The sequence below is a fragment of the Rhodotorula graminis genome, assembly GCF_001329695.1.
Source record: "Rhodotorula graminis WP1 unplaced genomic scaffold RHOBAscaffold_10, whole genome shotgun sequence".
Lineage (NCBI taxonomy): Eukaryota > Fungi > Basidiomycota > Microbotryomycetes > Sporidiobolales > Sporidiobolaceae > Rhodotorula > Rhodotorula graminis.
The window spans coordinates 108,350-129,616 of NW_017264937.1; the positions used below are offsets into that span (position 1 = coordinate 108,350).

At 68.4% G+C, this 21,267-nt stretch overlaps 9 protein-coding genes across 9 annotated transcripts; 5 read left to right on the plus strand and 4 right to left on the minus strand.

Annotated features, from left to right (window-relative positions):
* Window positions 1–2,795: 2,795 nt before the first annotated feature.
* RHOBADRAFT_28596 (uncharacterized protein) lies at window positions 2,796–4,746 on the plus strand (the record flags this gene model as incomplete). The annotated part of the gene is made up of 6 exons (XM_018412832.1): window positions 2,796–3,006; window positions 3,070–3,231; window positions 3,305–3,508; window positions 3,877–4,091; window positions 4,172–4,478; window positions 4,583–4,746. Coding segments are annotated over exons 1-6 (1,191 nt in total), but the record flags the coding sequence as incomplete, so codon positions are not given.
* Window positions 4,747–5,262: 516 nt separating this feature from the next.
* Window positions 5,263–6,456, plus strand: RHOBADRAFT_45465 (uncharacterized protein; the record flags this gene model as incomplete). The annotated part of the gene is made up of 1 exon (XM_018414612.1): window positions 5,263–6,456. One exon carries the CDS (start codon window positions 5,263–5,265, stop codon window positions 6,454–6,456), a length of 1,194 nt encoding a protein of 397 aa, XP_018269551.1.
* Window positions 6,457–7,197: 741 nt separating this feature from the next.
* Window positions 7,198–8,136, minus strand: RHOBADRAFT_16944 (uncharacterized protein; the record flags this gene model as incomplete). Its single annotated transcript, XM_018412345.1, has 4 exons — window positions 7,198–7,286; window positions 7,381–7,483; window positions 7,644–7,758; window positions 7,853–8,136. The coding sequence occupies 4 exons, from the start codon at window positions 8,134–8,136 to the stop codon at window positions 7,198–7,200; spliced, it is 591 nt and encodes a 196-aa protein (XP_018269552.1).
* A 362-nt stretch (window positions 8,137–8,498) lies between these two features.
* On the minus strand, window positions 8,499–9,256 carry RHOBADRAFT_45467 (uncharacterized protein; the record flags this gene model as incomplete). Its single annotated transcript, XM_018414613.1, has 2 exons — window positions 8,499–9,130; window positions 9,202–9,256. The coding sequence occupies 2 exons, from the start codon at window positions 9,254–9,256 to the stop codon at window positions 8,499–8,501; spliced, it is 687 nt and encodes a 228-aa protein (XP_018269553.1).
* Window positions 9,257–9,450: 194 nt separating this feature from the next.
* Window positions 9,451–12,342, plus strand: RHOBADRAFT_54724 (uncharacterized protein; the record flags this gene model as incomplete). Its single annotated transcript, XM_018417469.1, has 4 exons — window positions 9,451–9,591; window positions 9,660–10,318; window positions 10,384–12,135; window positions 12,250–12,342. Exons 1-4 carry the CDS (start codon window positions 9,537–9,539, stop codon window positions 12,340–12,342), a joined length of 2,559 nt encoding a protein of 852 aa, XP_018269554.1. The 5' UTR covers window positions 9,451–9,536.
* Window positions 12,343–13,002: 660 nt separating this feature from the next.
* Window positions 13,003–14,142, minus strand: RHOBADRAFT_45469 (uncharacterized protein; the record flags this gene model as incomplete). Its single annotated transcript, XM_018414614.1, has 1 exon — window positions 13,003–14,142. The coding sequence occupies one exon, from the start codon at window positions 14,140–14,142 to the stop codon at window positions 13,003–13,005; it is 1,140 nt and encodes a 379-aa protein (XP_018269555.1).
* Window positions 14,143–15,580: 1,438 nt separating this feature from the next.
* RHOBADRAFT_66714 (uncharacterized protein) lies at window positions 15,581–16,320 on the plus strand (the record flags this gene model as incomplete). The annotated part of the gene is made up of 4 exons (XM_018419054.1): window positions 15,581–15,648; window positions 15,737–15,846; window positions 15,910–16,002; window positions 16,103–16,320. Coding segments are annotated over exons 2-4 (414 nt in total), but the record flags the coding sequence as incomplete, so codon positions are not given.
* A 402-nt stretch (window positions 16,321–16,722) lies between these two features.
* RHOBADRAFT_4995 (uncharacterized protein) lies at window positions 16,723–17,362 on the minus strand (the record flags this gene model as incomplete). The annotated part of the gene is made up of 3 exons (XM_018415279.1): window positions 16,723–16,944; window positions 17,012–17,232; window positions 17,296–17,362. Coding segments are annotated over 3 exons (510 nt in total), but the record flags the coding sequence as incomplete, so codon positions are not given.
* Window positions 17,363–18,274: 912 nt separating this feature from the next.
* RHOBADRAFT_54728 (uncharacterized protein) lies at window positions 18,275–21,132 on the plus strand (the record flags this gene model as incomplete). The annotated part of the gene is made up of 10 exons (XM_018417470.1): window positions 18,275–18,711; window positions 18,774–18,852; window positions 18,916–19,253; window positions 19,323–19,514; window positions 19,581–19,644; window positions 19,708–19,878; window positions 19,948–20,091; window positions 20,168–20,577; window positions 20,647–20,745; window positions 20,825–21,132. 10 exons carry the CDS (start codon window positions 18,275–18,277, stop codon window positions 21,009–21,011), a joined length of 2,121 nt encoding a protein of 706 aa, XP_018269558.1. The 3' UTR covers window positions 21,012–21,132.
* Between the last annotated feature and the right edge of the window lie 135 nt (window positions 21,133–21,267).

Sequence of the window (21,267 nt, forward strand, 5' to 3'; positions counted from 1 at the left end):
CGGGCGACCCGCTCTCTGAGCGAGGACGAGGCGTCGTGCTCGTCGTGCTCGGCCTCGGACGGCGAGGACGACCCGGGCAACCTCTCGGACCCGGGCGTCGGCGCCGGCGACGGCGCCCTCTCTCGCGCCCGGACCCGCCCACGCTCGGGCACCCTGCGCGCTGCAGGCCTAGGGCGCCTCCCCGCCCGCTCGAGGGCGCGCAGCGACCCGCAGGCGCAGGCTGCGCGGCGCGACGAGGCGCACCTGCGGCGCGTGGCGCTCGTCGAGCGGTCGCGGCGCGAGACGCGCATGGTGCGGTGCGCCGAGTGGGGCGAGACGCGGCGGGTGTGGGAGGGCGAGAGGGAGGCCGAGGAGCTGTGGGGGGAGCTGAGGGAGGTGAGCGGGAGGGTCGCGAGGGTGTTGGGCGAGGATGGCGAGGGAGGTTGGGCCGAGCGGGTGCGTCCGCCTCTCTCCTCTCTCGTTTGAGCGCAGGCGACGATTACGATGTACTGACAGAGGATCGACGTGCAGGAACGCGAGCGGGCCGAGATGCAGGACCGGGTCGACGACCTCGAGGCGGTCAAGGAGGCCGAGCAGCAGGAGCTCGAAGAAGGTGCGTCCCCTCCTCTCTCGCCGTCTCTCCTTTCGACACCGACAACATTGACCGTGTGCTCGTCCCGCAGATCTCGCGGCTCTCGAGGCGCGACGAGCAGCGTTGCGAGCCAGGAGGGCGCGGCTCGAGCGGGCGCGGGCGCTCGCCCAGGCCAACCAGGAGCAAGTTGGCGTGCAGCGAGCAGCATTAGACGAACAAGAGTGCGTCCCTCTCGTCCACTCGGCTCTGGTCCCACGCCCTGACCCAGAATTGTCGCCCGCCGCAGCCGTTCGCTCGCCGACCTCGGCTCGACCTCGCGCACCCGCCGCACGCAGCTCATCACGCTCCTGTCGCACATCTTCCCCATCGAGCCCGTCTCGCCGTCGCCCTCGTCCAAAACGTCCCTCCCGCCGCTCCTCTTTTCGATCGTCGGCCTCGCCCTCCCCAACTCGTCCTACCCGCCGTCGTACACGGACGACACGCTGTCGTCGGCGCTCGGCTACGCCGCACACGTGACGCACCTCGTCGCGGCGTACCTCGGCGTCCCGCTGTGCTACCCGCTGCGGTGCCGCGCGAGCCGCAGCGTCGTCGTCGACGAGATCAGCATGATGAAGGGCCCGAGGGCGTTCCCGCTCTACGGACGCGGCGTCGACCGGTACCGGTTCGACTACGGCGTCTTTCTCCTCAACAAGAACATCGAGCAGGTGCGTCGCCATCGTCGCCTCGGCTCTCCTCTTTCCCCCTCCCTCTTGCGCACAGACCCTGACACGCCTCTCTCGCACCCTGCGCAGCTCATGTATTCGCAAGGCCTGACGGTCCTTGACCTGCGCAACACGCTCCCGAACCTCAAGACGCTCATCCTCTCGCTGTCGTACGACCCGTCGCACGCCGACTACCTCTCGGCCACCCTCCTCCCCTCGACCATCTTCTCCGATACCGCCTCGCCCGCCGCCGCCGACGTCGACAGCTCAAACGATGCCGGGTACGTCGTCGACGACGGCGCATCCCGCGCGGACGAGCAGGGCGAGCCCTCGAGCATGACCAACGGCCGCTCGCGCTCGTCGTCGCTCGCGTCGACGATCCGCCCCTCGCGCGCCAAGAGCGCGTCGAGCGCGTCGCGCACGAGCAGTCGCAGCAGCAGTCGTCGCTCGAGCCGCACTCGCGGCGGCGACGGCGAGGGAGACGGGCCGGGTGGGCGTGCGGCGTCCCCCGCGTCGCTCGCCCAGGACGGCGGCTCTGCGGCGCCTCGAGCACCCGCCCCGAACGACGCGTCGAGGGACCGTCGCTCTCGCAGCTCGAATGGCCACGCCAACGGCGCAGCGCCCTCGAGTCGCGCGCCCGCCGCCGCAGCGCGAGCCGAGAAGCGCGCCGTGCCCGTCCCGGCGCCCGGGCCCGTCTCGGTTGGCTCGAGCGCGCCCTCGCCCGGGCTCAAGGTGCGCGTCGTCAAGCCTGCGGGTGGCGCACCTGCGGGTGACGGCGGCGGGCGAGCGGCAGGAGGAGGAGGAGGGTACGGCGCGAGGATCCGTGACGGGCTGTGGAGCGCCGTGGCGGGCAACGTCGCTGCGGCAGGGGGCGGGTCGGGAGGTCGAGGAGGAGCAGGAGACGGACGCTGAGAACGACGAGCTGCGGTTCGGCATCGAGCAGGAGATGCGCATGCGAGAGGGAAGCTGGCGCGAGAGGTCGACGAGGGCCAGAAAGCCTGAGCGGGCCGGTCCGGCTCGAGCGAGGATGCGCAGATAAAGGTGAGAGAGACGGATACGTGGCTAGTGCTACCCTGCGAGACGAGCGGCGAGGTGCCGAGTTGCGTCCGCCTTCGCTCGTCGCACAGAGAGCGAGAAGGGTGGGCGATCCCTCCGCTCTTCGCCCACCACACCAGCCGCCAGCCTCGAGTGCCAGTGCGCACAGCAGCAGTCTACTCGCACCCCACGGCCGCCGCCCTCCCGCCGCCCGCACCTCGCCGCTCCCCAGAGCGCCTCATCAACCCTCGCCGTCCCCCACCCGACCCTCGTCCTCCTCCGCTCCCGCCCAGGGCCAAGCGCGACTCGGGCCACACCACACGCCTCGCTGCATGCAGTCGAGCACCACCGCACACCAACCTCTCGTGTCCCCGCCTCGACCTCTCGCCTCGCTCCCTCCCCTCCTCTCGTCGCCGACCCCGGCCTCCGCCTCGGCCGCCTTCGCCCAGCAGTACCACCAGCAGGAGCACCCTCTCCCGCTCCCGATCCCGCTGAGGAAGCAGCGCCGCCCCGCCTTTCCTCGCACGAGAACCACCGCCGGCACCAACGCCCCGCCGAGGATGCGCAAGGCTCTCGAGGGCATCCGCGCCTTCCTCGCGAGCAAGAGCTGCTACGACATCTTGCCCGAGTCGTTCCGCCTCATCGTGTTCGACACCAAGCTCGGCATCACCAAGAGCCTCCAGGCCCTCGTCACCAATGGTGCGTCCCCTCCTCCCTCTCTCTCTCGGGGACTCGTCCACTGACTCTTTGCATTGCCCCCAGGCGTCGTCTCGGCACCCCTGTACGACTCGAGCACGCACCGCTTCGCCGGCATGTTCACCCTCGCCGACGTCGTCCACCTCATCCAGTACTACTACCTCACCGCGCACGAGTTTGAGAACGTCGTCAAGGACGTCGAGGCGTTCCAGCTCGAGAGCCTGCGCAGTGCGTCCCTCTCTCACCTTTCCTGCAACCTCCTCGGACGTCGACCTGACGCTGTTGGTCCCTCCTCGTGCAGAGATCGAGCAAGCCATCGACGTTCCTCCTCCGCCGACCATCTCGGTCCACCCCGACCAGCCCCTGTCGGACGCCTGTGCCGCCCTCGTCCGCACGCACGCTCGTCGACTGCCGCTCGTCGACCGCGACGACCAGACGGGCCAAGAAACCATCATCAGCGTCCTGACCCAGTACCGCGTCCTCAAGTTCATCGCCATCAACGTGCGTCCCGGCAACGTCCTCTTCGGTCCTTCCCTCGTGTCAGTGAGCGTTTACTGATGAGTTCGCGGTCGGCTGCGCCACAGTGCGCGCATGATTGCGCCCGTCTCGACATGTCGATCGGCTCGATGGGCATTGGGTCGTACGCCTCGTGGTACCAGCCGCCCGACTCGGACTCGACGGCCCCGGGCGCATCACCTGCCGACACGTCGACGAGTGCCCAAGCCGAGGCGGGTCCGTCGGGCTCGTCGGCAGCAGGGCCAACCGCGTCGGGCTCGGGCTCGGGTTCGAGCGAGGCGCCGGGCGCAGGGCCGAGCGAGGGCGCCGACCGCTCGCGAGACGACACGCCGACGGGCGAGCATACGCGTGAGCGAGGCGGCGAGGACCTGTCGGGCCCGCTGCACGGCGAGGACGCCGAGGCGGCGGCGGCCATGGGCGTCTCGGACCGGTTCTTCCCGCTGTCGACGGCGACGATGCAGACGAGCGTGTTTGACGTCGTGCACATCTTCTCGGAGCGCGGCATCAGCGCTGTGCCCATCGTCGACGAGGACGGCGTCGTGCTCAACTTGTACGAGACGGTCGACATTGTCGTGCGTCCCGCTCTGCCTCTCTCTCGAGCGGCGCAGGAGGACTCAGACCTGACCAACGTCTCCTTGAACTCGCCTCGCAGGACCTCGTGCGGCAGAACGCGTACCAGGTGCTTCACCTCTCGATCGCCGACGCCATCAACATGCGCTCGCCCGACTTTACCGGCGTCATGACGTGCACGCCCAACGACACGCTCGCGTCGATCCTCACCTACGTGCGCGAGCGCCGCTGCCACCGGTTCGTCATCGTCGAGCCCGAGGACGTGCCGGCGCGGGACGGCCAGCCGCCGAGGAAGAAGGGCAGCTTGGTCGGCGTCTTGAGCCTGAGCGACGTCCTGCGGTTCCTCGTCGGGTACCAGAACCTCAAGGGCATGGAGGTGCCCGGTCTTGGTGCGTCCCCCTCGTCCCCCTCTTCTCCCTCTCCCCCTCGCCCGTCGTCGCCCTCCCCTCACTGACCTTCTCCCCCTTCCCCCCTCTCCCTCTCTCGCCTGCAGGCGTTCACGGCCTTCGAGGCGTCGAGTCGACCGACCCCAACAACCCGACCGGCCCCGACTTTGACGGCGACACGGCCTCGATGACGGACGGCGCGTCGTCGGTCGGCGGCGGGAGCAAGGCGGCGAGTCGGCGCGGCAGCGAGGCGACGACCGACGCGGGCGGGAGCTCGACGGACTTGAGGGCGCAGGGGCTCGCGCTCGACGACGTCATCGAGGGCAAGGCGGTCGAGTGAGGCGGGTTGCTCGCTCTCGAGGAGGAGGAGGGAGGAGGAGGAGGGAGGAGGAGGAGGGAGGAGGAGGGTCGCTCTCGCGCCGCGTGTTGTACTTGCGCGTCGTCCTTGGTCGAGCTGTAACGACTCTTGTGTCTGCGCGAGCTTCCTGTCGTCCTCGGTGCGAGCGAGAGAACGCTTTGACCGCTGTCGCGGTCGAGCCTCGGTCGCGCTTTTCCGGGTCCGGCTCTGCAGCACGCTCGTTGTTTTGTTCTGCTCTGCCCTTGCAAGCACATCTACGGTTCGACGACGTGCTCGACAGCTCGCAAAAGCTGAGTCGCCGATGAGGACAAAGGCGGGCCGGCGGCCGGCGCAAGCTCCGCTTTTCTCCTCCTCCTCGCACCTCGCCCAGCGTTTCGCCTCGCTCACAACGGCACCAGCACCCGTTCAGCACGCCCCAGTACCCGCACGATGCAGGCCAACCCGTCCACCACCGCACTCGCCGCCGCGAGCGACCCCGCGCTGCCCGCACGCGCCCCTCGCCGCCTCCCCGACGAGCTCATCGTCATGGTCGTCGAGCAAACCCGGGACTGGGACTACGAGTCGAATGCCGCCCTGTGTCGTCTCGCCAAGCGGTTCCAGGCGCCGGCAGAGCGGATCCTGTACGAGCACGTCGGGCTCGACAACGCGCCGTCGGAACGTGAGCGCGACATCGTCTCGGCCCTGCACACGCTCGTCCACTACCCGAGGTTCCGCCCGTACGTCAAGAGCGTCCTCCTGTCGATTAACGGCGCCACTATCGCTGATGTTGCGCCCGAGGTCCTCAACGTCCTGTGCCACTTGCCCAACGTCGAGCACGTCAAGATCTCGGTCGCGTCGACGTGCCCGAGTGCCCTCCCACTCCTCCTCCTCCAGCCGACCTGCCGCCTTCGCTCTTTCGAAACGCGCTACTGGAGCGCGACAATGCTCCAGTGGGTGCGCGACTACCCTCACGCGTTCGCCATCCTCGAGGAGCTGTCGTCCGAAGACGCGAGCGCTCTTGTCGCCGCGCAAGCCTGCCCCGCCGTGAAAAGGCTCGCGATCTCGATGGTGGATCACGAGGACGCACGATGGTGGGCGAGCGCGGCAGCGTCCGTCGAGGACCGGCTCACGTCCCTGACTTTGGCCGTTGAGTCGCACGATTTGCTCCATTTCGTCAGGGACTTCTCGGGTTTTCGTCGACTCGAAGAACTCGTCCTCTACCTCGTCTATCACCCTCACCCAGAGCAGGTCGCCTCGGCGATAGAGGTCATCGTCGAGGTGTTGCGGTCGCTGCCCCGCTCGTCCGGCGTCACGAGCCTCGAGCTCAGCGTCACGGTCGATGTCGAGCGCCCGACAGGCGCATCATCATCGTCCCTCCCTGTCGAGGTCACCGACATCCTCCTCTCCCTCCCTCCCAAGCTCCACACCCTCATCCTAAACACCAACGCCATCCGTCCCGTCGACCTCGCGACCTACCTCCTCAGCTCGCTCCGCCCACCCGCCTTGCGCACTTTGCGCGTTGGCGGCGAGCTCGGCACCGGCCTGCGCGCCCTTATCGACGACGCCGACGGCGTTCACGGCGCGCTCGCCGGCGAGCTTGAGCGCGCCGGCATCGAGGTCGAGGTGCGCGGGTGGTGGAGGTGAGTCGTCGAGTCGAGGGGCACGGCGACGGCGAGTAGAGGGACGCGGTGGGACGGTAGGACTTGCGGCTGCGGCGGTCGAGAAGGAAGAGGAGAGGCGACGCAGGAGAGGCGAGGAGAAGGAGCGGGCCGGCTCGAGGCTGCGGTCGTCGACGACGAGGTGCAACGTCGGTCGTACCTGCGCAACGTGCGTGTGCGAGATGTGCACTCGAACAAAGAGAGTCGACGAGAAGAGAGCTCGAGAGGCAGAAGCAGCTCGGCGAGCGACACCTCGAGGAGGAGGCTCGAGCGCCGCTTCGCTACCATGCGCTCTCGCTCTCGCTCGCTCCTCCGGTCCGGCTCAGCATGCTCAAGGAGTCTAGTGTGCGAGTCTGCGCTGCAGAGGAGGGCCAGAGCGGCGAGTGCACGAGCCGTTTGCGCGCAAACGGCCTTGCTCGAAAGTCGCACGCCTCCAGCAGCTTCTCAATCTCAAGCTCGCCTGTACTTGCTTATCCTGCGACGCCACAAACGACGGCGCGAGAGCTCTAGAGCCGACGAGAGAGGAAGAGCTGGGGAGAGGAGCTGAACGCGCCGCCCACGAAGAGGCTCGAGCAGCGGCAAGCTCTCGGAGGGCTCGCTCTTGCTCTCTCGCTCGCGCACCTCGCGACGAAGCACAAGGACGCGACGAGAATGTATTGCGAGGGTTGTACAACAAGCAGGACTGAGGACGGCCGACCGAGGGCGAGAGAGTGGGCGAGGGGGGAAGCTACTCGGGCTGGAACCGCGCGTACGCCGTCTTTGCGCGCGTCTCGACGAGCTCAGGCGTCGACTCGGGTAGCTGGCCGACAGGGCGAGCTGTGGGTCGGGCCACCAGTCGATGACATACGACGTCAGGTCCCGGCGTTGCGTGGGGAGCGAGAGAGGTAAAGGTCGGGCGGCGACGACGCACCTGGACTGCCGGCCCACTCGGTGAGGCTCGGGACGATGGTGCCACTCCCGACGACGGCGCCGTCGGCGATGCGGCTGTAGTCCTTGAGGATGGCGAGCGGGCCCTGCGAGTGCGCGAGAAAGAGAGTCAGCGAGGGCGCACAAGGGCTGCTCTCGATCCTGCAGGGCGACCGTTCTACTCGAGCACCCAGCGCCGCCGGTCTGGACCCGACAGGCCCGAGTCGGCGACGCAGAGGAGGAAGAGAGAGAGCGACGTCGACGCACGATGATGCACCCTTTGCCAATCTCGACGCCGGTCCCGATGCTCGCCGCCTCGACGACGCTCCCGGCTCCGATCGAGACGTGGTCGCCAATCTTCATCGGGTAGTACGAGAAGACTCTGTGTGGCGGCAAGGGAGGGACGGGCACGAGAAGAGTAAGAGCGAGGTTGGACGAGGAGGACGAGGGAGGGAGAGGGGGACGACGCGGCGCACCCTTTGTACGTCTTGTAGCACGGCCTGAGGACGACTCCCTCGCCGACGTCGCAGTACCTCCCAATCGCAATCACGACCGAGCCGCCCTCCTTTGCCCCACCCGGCGCCGCGCCCGCGCGCCTCAAGTCCCCCCTGACAACGCACCCGTGGCGGAGGATCGACTTTCCGGCGAGGACAATGTTCTTCGAGCCGTTGATGGAGCACGCGCGGCTGACGAGGTTGCCCGTGTCGGTCGTGATGTAGGGCGTGGTCGAGCTGGAGGGCGGGCGCGAGGGGCGCGACATGGGCGGCGGGTGGGCGCGTAGCGTGCGGCTGGGTGGTGCAGCAGGTGCTGAGAGGCGAGGGAGCCAGTCGGCAAGTCGAGCCTGGCGCGAGGCGAGGTGGGGGAAGGAGCGAAAGGTGCGACGAGCAGATGAAGACGATGTGCGGGGGGAGACGAGCCTCGCTCGTCCTGCGAGCTGCTGAGCGGCTCAGCGCTGCTCACAGGTCTTTGCTCGACTCTCTGCAGAGGACCCACGACGAGCACGAGGCCGGAAAGTCTGCGAGTTGCGAACGAACAACGACTCTACATGCAAGGAGGGAGAGGGAGAGCGAGTACACCGACCGACGAGAGGGCCAGCTCCGACAGGCCGTTCCACCGAAGACCCTATCCGTGCAGCCACCCCTCGCCGTGTCCACCATGCGCCGCGCCCGCCCCGCCGAACGCGGCGACGTACCGCCCGACGGCGAGCTCGCCCGCCATCAAGCCGACGAGGATGGCGACGAAGAAGTAGGCGTTGTAGGTCATGACGCCGAGCATGACGAGGTAGGCGACAAAGGCTTGCAGGCCGAGGAGAAGGGCGCGAGGGAGGTCGATGGCGAGGAGGAAGGGAGGCGAGTACAGGGCGGGCGACGAGAGGCCTCGTGAGGGGCTCGACGGCGAGGCGGCGGTCGAGGAAGGGTACGACGGCGCGGCGACCGGGTCGAGCTGCGACGCCTTGTCGTCGTCCTGGTCCTGGAGCGCGTTCGAGCCGGCGTCGGCGTCGGCGGGGAGCGAGATGGGGCCTCGACGCGCGCGGTGGTGGGCGAGCGAGGCGGCCCACGCGGTCTCGGCGCAGACCTTGACGGCGGCGAGGACGCGCGACAGGACGGCGAGGAAGAAGAGGCCGAGGCAGGCGCCAAAGGTCGCGGCGGGCGAGGTGGGCGTCCAGCCCTCGAACCACAGGTTGGCCGAGCCGAGCGAGATGGTGAAGGCGGTGTGCATCATGGCGGCGGTGGTGCTGTTGTCCATGCCCATGCCTGCGTTGCGAGAGGCACAGGTGAGCGGGGAGATGAGGATGAAGGACGACGAGGAGACGAGGGCGACGCACTCATGCCGTCCATCGAGGTGTCGTCCGAGTGTCCAGCATGGAGCTGTGCGACCATGGTGGCTGTCGCGCTCTGGCCCTGGGCGGTGTGAGAAGAGCGGAGAGGGGGGTCGGGCGATGAGGAGCTGCGAGCATCTCTCGGGAAGCTCTCTCGCCTCTCACACGCTCACCGACGCCCAGCGAGGCCACTCTGTGCCACGCAGAGACGCTAAACTCGGGCCTCGCGACCGCCCGCTTTGTCCTCGCGTCTTTCTTCACTCGCCGGTCCTCGTCCTCGGGCCGCCTCGCTGTTCGGCACCGCGTTGTATTAACCCGCCTGCGTGGCCTGCACGACCGCCATGTCGGTCTGCTACGACTCGATCGGCATCCCGGTCCCCTGCGCAGGGTGGAACGGTGCGCCCCTCTTTCCCTCGCCCCTCCCTCTCCCCGACTGCGCAGCTCACCTCCCCTCGCACTCGCAGTGTACGACTCGTACGTCACCGACCCGCGGTACCAGCGCTACTTCACCATCGCCTGGACCTCCGCTTTCGCCGTCGCCTTCATCGTTAACGCGCCCGCCCTCGTGCGCACTCTCGCGACCGGCGACTGGCGCCGCGCCCTCGGCTCCTCGGCCGGCCTGTTCGGCGTGCACGAGGGCCACGCAAGGCGAGGCTACGTGCCCCTCGGACGCGACGACAAGAAGCGTCCCGAGCCGCACTCGAGCACGTCCGGATTAGCCCGCCGACCGTACCTCGCCCTCGCCGCCGTCGTCCGCTCGGCGTCCCTCCTCACCCTCCCTCTCCCGGCCTTCTTCGCCCGCCTGTCGTCACGCACCACGCCGTCCTGCCACCCGACGCGCACCTACGCCCCGTTCAGCCTCGGCCGCCTCGCCGTCGCCCTCCTCATCCCGGCCTTCCTCGTCGCGACCCTCCTCCCCGAGTCGCAACTACGCGCCAACCCGAACCGGTTCGGCTTTCTCGCCATCGCCTGCATCCCGCTCGTCTTTGTCCTGAGCGCCAAGAACGGGCCGGCGAGCTGGCTCCTCGGCCGAGGCTGGACGGCCGTCAACTTTCTGCACCGTTGGCTCGCGCGCGCCATCGTCTTGCTCGTCCTCCTCCACTTCTACTTCTGGACCATCCAGGTGCGTCGACGCAGTCCTCTTTTCCCTTCGCGAACGCGGACTGACGGTCCTCTCGGCGCGCGCAGTACTCGGGCGCGGCCCAGACGGCGTTCCTCGCCGGCGAGAAGGAGCGGCGCGGCATCGCCGCCCTCGCTTTCCTCCTCCTCCTCACCCTGTCGTCCCTCCCGCCTATGCGCCGCTTCTCGTACCCCGTCTTCTTCACCCTGCACCACTGCGGCCTCGTCGGCTTCCTCGTCTTCCTCCACCGCCACACGGTATACGCGCGCGCCTACTCGACCTGGCCCGTCGTCGCCATCTACACCCTCGACGTCCTCGGCCGCCTCCTGTCGCTGCGCGTCCGCGTCGCAGAGTGCGACGCCCTTGAGGGCGGCATGACGCGCGTCGCCCTGCCCGGCCTGCGCGCCGGCTGGCGCGGCGGGCAGCACCTCTCGGTCCGCCTCTTCTTCGTTCCGCCGCCGCTCGAGCACGCCCCGGGCACGAGCCGCACGCGCCGCCTCGTGCGCGACGCGGCGCACGCGCTGCGGTGCGCCGTCCGGCCGTTCGAGGCGCACCCGCTCAGCATCGCGAGCGCGCCGGCCGGGCTTGCGGCCGACGAGGGCGAGCGTGGCGTCGAGCTGTACGCGAGGTCGTGCGGGCCGAGGACGTGGTCGGACGACCTGCACCGGCACGTCGCCGCGAGCTCGGCGCTCGCTGCGACGGCCAAGGCGGTCGGCCGCTCGGCGGCGTCGCCGCAGCAACAGCGCGTCGAGGCGCAGCGCTCGGCGTCGTCGGTGCGCATGCTGTGCCTCATCGAGGGCCCGTACGGCGGCCTGCCCGCCTATTCGTCGCCGGTCGGCCTCCTCGAGCAGACCGAGTCGCTCGTGCTCGTCGCCGGCGGCAGCGGCATGTCGTTCGTGCTCGGCGTCCTCGACGAGCTCGTCGGGCGGCGGCTTCGCGCCAAGGGCGGCGCGAGAGGCGGCAGGGTCGACGTCGTGTGGGTCGTGCGGCAGCGCGCGCACGTCGCGTGGTTCGCCGAGCGGCTGCGCGCCGTCCTCGCCGCCGCAGAGGGCTCGCCGCTCCGCGTCGTCCTCAAGGTCTACGTCACGTGCGACGACGCGCTCGCGACCGCCGTCGACGCCTCGGCCCCCGCGCCGTCGTCCTCCCCATCCTCGTCCTCGAGCGCCGGCGCCGCCGCGCCTCCTCCTCCCCCTCCCCTCCTCCCCGAGCTCGCCACCCTCTCCTACTCTCGTCCCTCGCTCCGTACCCTCGTCCACGACGCCCTCGACCGCGCCCTCGCCCCCTGCGGGACCTGCTACCCGGTCTGCCGCTGCGGCGAGCTCGCCGGCGCCGGCGGCGAGTGCGCCAACGACGAGGAGGAGTGCGTCGGCGGGTGCGGAGGCGTCGCGAGCGCGAGGGAGCTGCTCGACAGGCGGGAAGGCGAGGAGGAAAAGGGCGAGGGCGGCGAGGAGAAGGAGGAGCGCAGAGGGGAGGTCGTCCCGACGCTCGCCCGCCAGGGTGGGTGCTGCGGCAGCCAGAGCGCCGCCTCGCGAGCGAGGGACGCCACCGCCGTCGACGAGATCGTCGAGCTGCCCTCGGCCGTCCCCTCGTCGTGCTGCGGCCCCTCCTCGTCCACCTCTTTCCCGCCCGCTCGCGCCCCTCCCTCGTGCGGCTGCTGCTGCGCGCGCACGACCGGCGGCGGGTGCTGCACGGGCGTCACCGAGGGCCCGGCGTCGGCTGCCGACGTCGATGCCGACGAGCGGGACCGCGTTGAGGGGAGGCCGCTCAGGGTTCGCACGGGCGGGATGGGCTTTGTCGTCTGCGGGCCGGGCAATATGGTCGTGCGTCGGCCGCTCTCTCGTTCCTCTCTATCTCCCTCCCCCTCTCGCACGCTGAGGAGGAGACACCGTCGAGCTGCACTGACCCTCTCGCTCTCTCTCTCTTTCCTCGCGCAGGCCGAGCTTCGCAACGCTGTCGCCACCATCCCGCTCGCCAAGCAGGCCCGCGTCGGCGGCATCACCGTGCATGTCGAGCAGTACAGCGTGTGACGTCGGTGGCTCGGAGCGACGGGCGAGGGCAAGGGCGCGAGAGGAGCTTGTAGCTTGGACTGCGAGGACGAGGGCTCGCCGCTGGACGGCGAGAGTGCAACGGAGCAGGCTTGCTCCAGACGATGCCTTTGAGAGAGTGCGAGGGCGCCGATCGAGAGCTCGAGACGAGTCGCTGGCTGGCGAGAGCGAGCTGCGAGGCGGTCGACGAGCAGGCAGGCTCGAGGACTTGCGGCTCGCGCTCAGGCCTTTGCTCGCTTTCTCGCTCTCGCTGTCGGACTCTGTCGGAATTTTCACTCAGGGAAGGAGCGAGCCGAAAGGAACGCGAGCGTCTCTCGAGGAGAGCCGACAGAGAGAGAGAGCGCCTCAGCTGCTCGTCTGCGCTCGAGCCCCCTCGACGAGCTCGCGCACTGTCTCTGGCTTCCGAGCGAGCCTCTCGGCAAGCGCTCACGTGTCACGGGCTCATTGACAACACGTACAGCCTGACGTTGCGCCTGCTGCGCGACGACGACCGCCCCGAGTTGACCCGCACCTCCTCGTCTCCCCCTCGCCCGTCCTCCTCGACCTCCTCCTCGCCTCGCCGGCCCTCCTCCTTCTCGTCTCGTCGAGCCCTGCAGCCGCAGATTCTCCCGCCGCCCTGCCTCGGCCGCCCGACCTCGCCGCTCATCGCTCCGCCGCCGTCGTCGTCACCTCGATGCCGGCGCGCTCAAGCTCGCCGGCGAGCGCGCTGTGGACGCCGTCGGCGTCGTCGAGAATGGCGCGGAACCCACTCCCGAGCGCGTGACCGACGCGCAGAGTGCGCAGGGCGGGCGGGCGAAGAGAGCTGAGGAGGTAGGTCGCGAGGTCGACGGACCGGATGGCGTTGGTGACGAGGGAGAGGTGGTGGAGGTGAGGAGGAAGCGCGAGGAGGATGTCGTTCGACGAGGCAGGGAGCTCGAAAGACGCTTCCGCTCCCGCCGTCGAGCCGCTCTCGCTCGCGACGAGGCGCAGGGCGAACGACGTGAAGACGGGTGACCGAGGGACCGACTGGAGGATGGCGACAACGCCCGGGATGCTGCGGTCGAGCTGTACGCGATCGTGAAGGACCCACGTGTACACCTCGAGCCGCCGAAGCCGAATCCAGGCCGACAGGTCCGCCGGCGAGAACGGGTTCGACGAGTGGTAAATGACGAGGTCTGTGAGCTGACCGGCCAGAGGTGCGGTAAAGAGCGCAAATGCCGGCAGCTCGTGACCTCTACGAACGGCAAGGCTGCTAAATGCCGGCAACACAGGCGGCGGGCCATTGGTGAGTCCGTCCTCGAATTCCACCCCCACGTGCTGGAGGACGGTGAAGGCGGTCGGGCGATCGACCATGAGACTGGCCGCGTCATTGTCCCATCGAAACGGGTTGAACGACAGCAGGCGACACTCGGGATTGGCGAGGACAAGTCGTGCGGCCGGGAGCGCCGGGGCCAACATGTCCTGAATGTTGGGCATGCCGCACAGGACGTGGATGATCTCGTCGCTCATGTCGTCGAGCGACTCGTTTTCGATGTACAGGTCGACCTTTTTGACGAGTCGGCGGAGCCGCGGGTGCTTGATCAGGGCGTACAGGGCCGAGTTGGTGTTGAGCGGCTCCCCGGGGTAGGAGTTGAGGACGAGGTCCGAGTACAGAAGCCGCTCTGCGACGGGCGTGAACCGCTTGCTGAGTCGACACAGGGCGGCGAGCGTCCCGAGCCGCTTGTCGTCGAGGTGATCGCACCAGTCGATGACCATGACGACGAGCTCGTCGGGGAGCCGGCGGGACGAGGACGAGGTCGACATGTCGGGCGTCTTGTGATAATTTTGCGCAGCTCTGTAGAGGTGATCGAGTCAGATCCTGTGCTCCATCGCAGCCCGAATGAGTCCTGGAGAGAGTGAGACGGACCACGCTGATGACGTTTCGAAGCAAAGAGGGGCGGGTGTGCTGGACGGCGGACGGCCGAGCCTGTTCTCGTGGCGGCCGATAGAAGCTGAAGTACCGTGAAGATGAGCTCAACGGCGTAGCTGCACGCTGTGGACTAGGAGGGAGGAGCGATATCGGCCAGCGGGCGGGAATCTCGTCCTCGCCAACCTCCCTCGGCAGCTCAGATGCCCCGCAGAGCAGCCGAGGCGAGCTCAGAGCTGTCCGACCAGCTAAACGGCCAGCCGAGCACCATCAGCACCGCCGCCAACGCCGTCGAGCCTCCTGGCCAGGCTCGCTCCCCCACCGGCCGGCTCGCCTCTTTGTCGACAGCAGCATCGCGCCGCGCAGGCCTAGCATCGGCGCAGACGTCATCTACAAGCTCTCACACTGTCCCACCCGCACCGCCACCACCCGTCGTGGCGTCCACACTCGCGCCGTCCACCTCCAACATCCCGACAACCGCGCCCTCGCCTCCAGAACCTCGCGTCTGTCGGATCTGCTTCGGCGAGGAGGACGAGGACGACGAGGACGATGACCTCGGTCCACTGCTCGCGCCCTGTCTCTGCCGAGGAACGGTGCGTCGCCCAAATCTCCCTCCCCCACCGCCCCCGGATCTGACCTTTCGATCCTGCAGGTCCGCTACGTCCACCAGAACTGCCTGCGTTCATGGCGCAAGGTCGACAAGCTCAACAGCTTCTACCAGTGCGGGCAGTGCGGCGCGAGGTACCGCTTCCGTCGCACGCCCGTCACGAGGCTGCTCGCCGCTCGACGTGCGTCCTCGCCTACTCCTCCCTCGTGCCTATCTGCCAGCGCGTCCCTGACGATATGCCCATCATGCAGATACCGTCAAACGCATGACGTGGGTCTTCTTCGTGATCGCGACGGTCCTCGCAGGCTTCCTCGCCGACCCCATCATGCGCCTCGGCGACGCCGACCCGCTCATCCTCGATTCGAAGACGAACAAGCTCCAGCTCCGTCGTGCGTCCTCCTCTCTCTGCCTCATGTTGTCGAGAGACACCCTCTTAACGCGGTCTCCTCAACAGGCCACCTCTTTGACGAGCATCTCGTCGCGGCGGACGGGATCCGCGAGGCTGTCTCGACGGCGGGCTACCTCCTCGGCGACTGCACCTGGGCCTCGCCGCGCGAGCTCACTTGGCGCGAGCGCGTCACGGGCACGTTCGTCACCGAGAACGGCGGCGAGGAGCAGCAGCAGGAGGAGGTGTGGGCCGTGACGCTCGGGCGCGAGTCGAGGACGAGGTGCGCCGAGCGGTGGGGGCGCGAGCGGGACGACGAGATGAGGGCGGGACCCGGGCTCGGCGTCGTGCTGCACGTCATCAAGGGCCTCGCGACGCTGTCGTGGCTGTACATCGTCGGCGCTCGTGTCTGTACGTCCTCGATCCCTCCCTCCTTCACCGACCTCCTCTTTCCGCCGACCTCCTCGACTCCCGACTGACCATACTCTCTCCCTCCCAGTACGCCAATGGATCCTGTTCGCCATCACGATGCGCGTCTACTTGGCGCGCCTCGGCGACCGTCTTCCGTTCCCGTATTTCAACGGCCTGCGCTCGCTCGGATGTTCTCTTGTGCGCCTCTCTCCCTCCCTCTCTCCTTCTATATCTTCAACCTGACCCTCTCTCTGTGTACAGCTCGGCGACGGCGCCAAGTGGGGGCGTCTGAGCACCAAGAAGCTGCGCTGGCGCGGCGAGATCGTCAACTGGGGCCAGTGGTCCCTGCACGTCGTGCGTCCCTCCTTTCTCTCCCCCAGTCTCTCTCCCACTTTCTCTCCCAGTCTCTCCCCCAGTCTCGTCCCCTCCTCTGACCCAGAAATCGTCCGTCCAGATGGCCTTCCTCGCCCTCCTCGCCAGCTACGACTGCGCGCGCGACACGGTCCGCTCCCTGCGCAAGCGCATCTTCCTCAAGGTCGAGGACCTCGTCCTCGATCGCGATGCGGCCGACGGGCACGAGCCGTCCGAGCGAGATGGCTCGCCGCCTCGAGAGCCTCGAGTCGTGGTTTGGCACTTCTGAGCTGGCCTGTAACGAGATCCCTCTGTGCTGTGCTCAGATGCCTCGTCCGAGCGAGTGGCCCTTCTCGTCGAGTAGCACGAGCGAGAGGAGCAAGAGCGAGAGGAGCATGAGCGCGAGAATCACGAGCGAGAGCTCCCGGCTCGAAGATCTCGCAGACTCTCCTCTCGACGACAGGCCCGCATGCAGAGAGGAACCAAAAGACTACGCATTGCGAGACGAGGGCCCAGCCCAGCTACCAAAGGAGAGAGAGAGAGAGAACGATCGCGAGATAGGGGGTGCGAGCGCGACGCTCAGAGCGCGATGACGGCCGCGCCGACAGCGGCGGCGAGCGCGCCCGCGAGCCCGCCGACGACCGCCTTGCCCGAAGCTGCGCCGCTGCTCGGGCTGCCCGTCGCGCTCGCGCCCGTCGAGCCCGACGCGGTCGCGCTCTGGCTCGCCGAGCCCGAGGCAGCTGCAGCCGACGACGACGAGGTGGCCGCCTCGGTCGAGTTGGCGCACGTGACGTTGGACGGGGTCGAGTAGTCCGACACGAGGACGAGGTCGGCGCACTGGAAGAGGTAGCCGTCGCCGCCGTTGTACTCGACCTGGAGGGTCGCGACCGTGCCGTTGCTCAGGTTCGAGATGCCGAGCGAGGCGACGTCGACCGTGTAGCAGTACTGCGAGAGGCTCGAGTCATCAGTCAGGGGACGGGAGAAAGAGCGAGAGAGAGAGCGCGGGACGCACGTCGCCCGTGCCCGAGATCTGGCCAAACGGCTTGAGCGGGCCGTAGCTCTGGCCCGACGACGTCTCGTTGAAGTCGGCAAAGCTCGTCGGGTTGCTGTCGAACGAGAGAAAGATGGCGACATCGGCCGAGGCGTGGTGCGACCCGATCGTGACCGGGGCAGGGCCCGAGAGAGGGAACGGCGTGCGCGACGAGGCCGGGGTCGCGAAGCCGCCGCAGAACTCTGTGTGCGGCTCTGTGTCAGCTCGATCGGGCGGCTGAGAGTGGGACAGACGTGAGAACGCACGGCTCTCGAGGTCCTCGTCGAAGCCGCGAGTAGGGGGGAAGTCGAGGGTGAAGTGGGCGGAGGCGAGGAGGGGGAGGGCGGCGGCGGCGACGAGGCTGGTGGCGAACTTCATACTGGGCGCGCGGCGAGTCAGACTGTGAGGGTGTGTGAGTCGAGAGTGATTGGAAGGAGGAAGAGAGGTGTGGGCGACGGAGCGGAAAGGTCGCGTGGGCCGGCTCGAGGGCAACAACCTCTCTCTGCACTCGCGCGCCGCTCCGAGGGTCCGAGGAAGGGAGACTGCATTGCAAGAGACCCGCCGCAAGTACTGCTGCCGTCCCTTTGAGTCTACCGGGGCCGTGAGCGGTGCCGCGCGACACCCGAGTCGACCTCGCGAGGTTTTGCCCCTCGCGCGCCCCTCGGGCGGCAGTCTGGCGCACCGAGCTTGGGCCCAGGCGGTGTGTGCGGCGTGTCGGAGGGTGCAGGGGGGCTCTGGTGTTGGTGCGGCGAGATGGCGAGGTGCTGGAGGCTGCAGCTGATGAGAACGAGGGAGGGTCGAGTCGAGGGGAATGTGCTGGCGGCGAGGCGATGGTGCGGGCGAGGTAGAAGGAGGAGGGGGAGGGTCGCGTCGAGCAGGGTGGCGGACGAGGCGCAGACGAGCGAGTGAGAGGTTGAGGGAGGAGAGGAGCTCGCTCGAGGGGAAGGGGAGCTCGGCGCATGCGGGGGCCGGAGCCCTTTCGGCCGGCTTGTGGGGAGGGGCAGCAGCGAGAGCCGACCGCGTGCGCCACTTTCGCCGCCCTCTCTCCCGCGTCACTCACCGCCCGAGCACTCGCTCAAGCACGCTCGGTGCACTCTGCTGGTCCCGCTCGACACATCCCGCACGCCCGGCAACCCGCCTGGCCCGCGTCCACTCGAGGTCCGGCCCTCGTCCGCCGACTCGGTCCAACTTTGGCCATCGAATCGCCCTTCCCTCCCTCTCCTCCCAACCACCAGCACCAGCACCATGAGCAAGCTCCTGCGCCGCATCTCGACCACCGCCAGCGACCGCCCGCCGTCGTACCGCTCGACCGACGACCCTCCCTCTCCTCCTCCCGCCGCCGACTCGGACGCCGTTCCCCCACCCTTTACCGAGTTTCCGTCGCTGTACCAGGTCGGGCGGTACCGCGTCAAGCCCTGGGTCGAAGTCGACGACATCAAGGCCCACCTCGTCCTCCTCGGCGCCTTCCGCAAGCTGCGCGACGACGTCGAGGCGACCAAGCCTCGAGCCGAGTGGCCGCCCAACCTCGAGCCCAAGGCGCTGTGGGCCGTCTTCGTCCAGGTCGCCGTCTATCGCTTCGAGGTCGTCGTCCACGCACTCGAGACGTCGGCGAGGGCCCTCGGCGCAGTGACGCTGCCCGTCGACGTCGCCCTCGTTCTTCACGCCTACCTCCTCAACCCGCTGTGCGTCCCGACGTGTCCCTTTCTCTGTCAGAGTCTTGAGCTGACCTTTGAGTATCCCCCAGACGCTATGACGAGGATTGCGTGCGGCGAGCCGGCAACCGGTCGTTCAAGATGCCCAACGGCGAGGCGCTCGAAGCAGTTGTGCGTCCAGTCCGTCTTCTCGGTCCTTTCCTTGCCTCCTACTGACTCCCTAGCCTTTCACAGGCACGATCGATCGACCTGGCGACCCTGACGCAGCGCGAGCCGTCGTCGTCCAACCTCGAGCGCTGGCGCAAGCTCACGGACCTCCCTTTCGACCCTTTCGAGTCGTTCCGCACGTCGACGGGCCGCCGCCTGCGCCACTTCCGCGAGCTCAAGGAGCTCGTCGTTCTCTGGGTCACGGCCGACGGCACCGGCTACGCGCAGCAGGGCTTCAAAGCCGCAGGCCCGAATGGCCTCGAGCTCACGCACGAGGCGCTCGGCGTCGCCAAGTTCGTCCACGACTACGTCACGTCGAGCAACGAGGTCCAGGTGCCCGTCTCGAACAACATCAAGGTCATCGCGTGCGTCTCCTGTTCCGTCGCCGCCCGCTCAGGCCTTCGCAAACTGACTCGCCCTCTCAACTCGAGCAGCGGTACCGTGACGACGTCGACCGTGGCACCCGAGAGCACCGCCACCTCGGTTCGTGCCCTGTGGGTCCGCGACCGCCTCATGAAGCACCTCAAGGACGTCTCGACGCCGCTCGAGCTCGGCGAGCGCCTCGGCTGGAGCCAGGACGGGCTGCGCAAGATGCTGCGCCAGGTGCTTAATGGGAGGGAGCGAGGGTGCGTCCCGATCTCTCTCTCTCATGTCTCTTGGGTCTGAGCCTGACGCCGTCGTCGAGCCCGCAGCGTCAACAACATCGCGTCGTGCTACACTCGCGGCGAGCCGTTCTCGCTCGATCTCGGCATGGCGGTGCGTCCCCGTCTCTTCCCTCCCTCTCGCCGACTCACACTGACTCTCATCGTGCCCGTACAGGTCTTGCGGCAGGGCAGCTTCGTCGACAAGATGTGCGACCTTGGGTGGACCCGGCCCGAGCGCTTCGCCGCCGACGACATCCTCCTCAAGCGCTGCATCGCGCGGTACCACGCCTTTATCGACCTCATGGCGAGCTCGCCATCGTCCTTCTGCGTCCCGACCCTCGACATCGTGCGCCTCCTCTCGCTCTCTGTCTCCTCGGCCGAGCACGACTGACTCGTTCTCCTCGGCACCCTGCAGGACCTCGCCTGGCACACGCACCAGCTCAAGTCGTCGTACAAGCTCGACACGGCCTTGGCGACGGGCCGCTTCATCGACCACGACGACAAGGTCGAGGAGGGCGCGCTCGCGACGGGCTTTGACGTGACGGCTCGAGCGTGGAAGGTTCGTCCACCTCTCCCTCTTTCGGGCGTTGAGGCGCACCCGCACGGTCCTGACTGCCTTTTCTCTGCGCACACAGAGTCGGTTTGGCGTCCCCTACTCGACCTGCGGCTGTCCTCTTCCCTCGCAACCTCCCCTTTCGCGCCTATCGGCCAAGCTCGGCCTCTCGTCCTCTGCGCCCGCCTCGTACCCGCCCGGCGCCCTCATCACACTCGCGCCCTCGTGCGACGACGCCGACGCGACGCACCCCTCGGCGCACAACGCGCTCGTGCTGCCCGACCACCCGCAGGCGCAGCGCAAGCGCGCCGCCCGGGCCGCCGAGCTCGACGCGCGCCGCAGGAGGGACGACAAGGCGGGGCGCAAGGCGCAGGCGGCGAGGGGCAAGAAGGGCGAGGCGCTGCCGGCGTACGAGAAGCGACGTGAGGGGCAGAGGGACGGGCACGCCTATGCGTTCCTCGCTCCGATGCCGCTCGTGCCGCTCTACTACGGGTGCGTCGCCGCCTCTCTACTTGTCTCTCTCTCGTGCGTACTCATTGACCATCTTCGTCTCGCTCGCAGGCCGATGGGCTACCCGGCGTCGGCGGCCGGCTGCGCGACGACCGACGGCAACCATGCCTCGGCGCAAGGCGGTGCGGCGTGCGGCGGCGGGTCTGCTGGGTGCGTCCCCTTCTGTCCTCTCTCTCTCTCTTTCGTGCCTGTCGAGCGAGCCTGACGAGCGACGAGCTCTCCCTTGCAGCGCAGGAGCGTGCGGCGCAGGCGGGATCGGCGGGTGCGGCAGCTCGGGAGGGTGCGGCGGCGGCGGCAGCGTGTGCGGCGGCGGTGGAGGAGGGTTCGGTGGCTGCGGAGGAGGAGGAGGTGGAGGAGGAGGCTGTGGTGGAGGAGGAGGCGGTGGAGGATGCGGCGGCGGTGGTGGCGGCTCGTGACGAGGTCGTTCTCTTGGTGTACGGGCTCCCATTCTCTCTTCCCGTCCCTCCTTGTACACTCTATCTCTGTGTCGTACTCTCCTGCCGTCTGTAATGTCGTACCGTCACTGTTCGCGCTCGTCCCGAATACGCCTCGACTTTGAGCTCTCGATTCAACGGCGCTCTCGCGCTCTGGCCTCTCTCGCAGCTCGACCGTGCCAAAGGAACAGGGCTCGTTGCACTCGGGCTCGACGGCGGAAAGACAGAGAGATTGCCG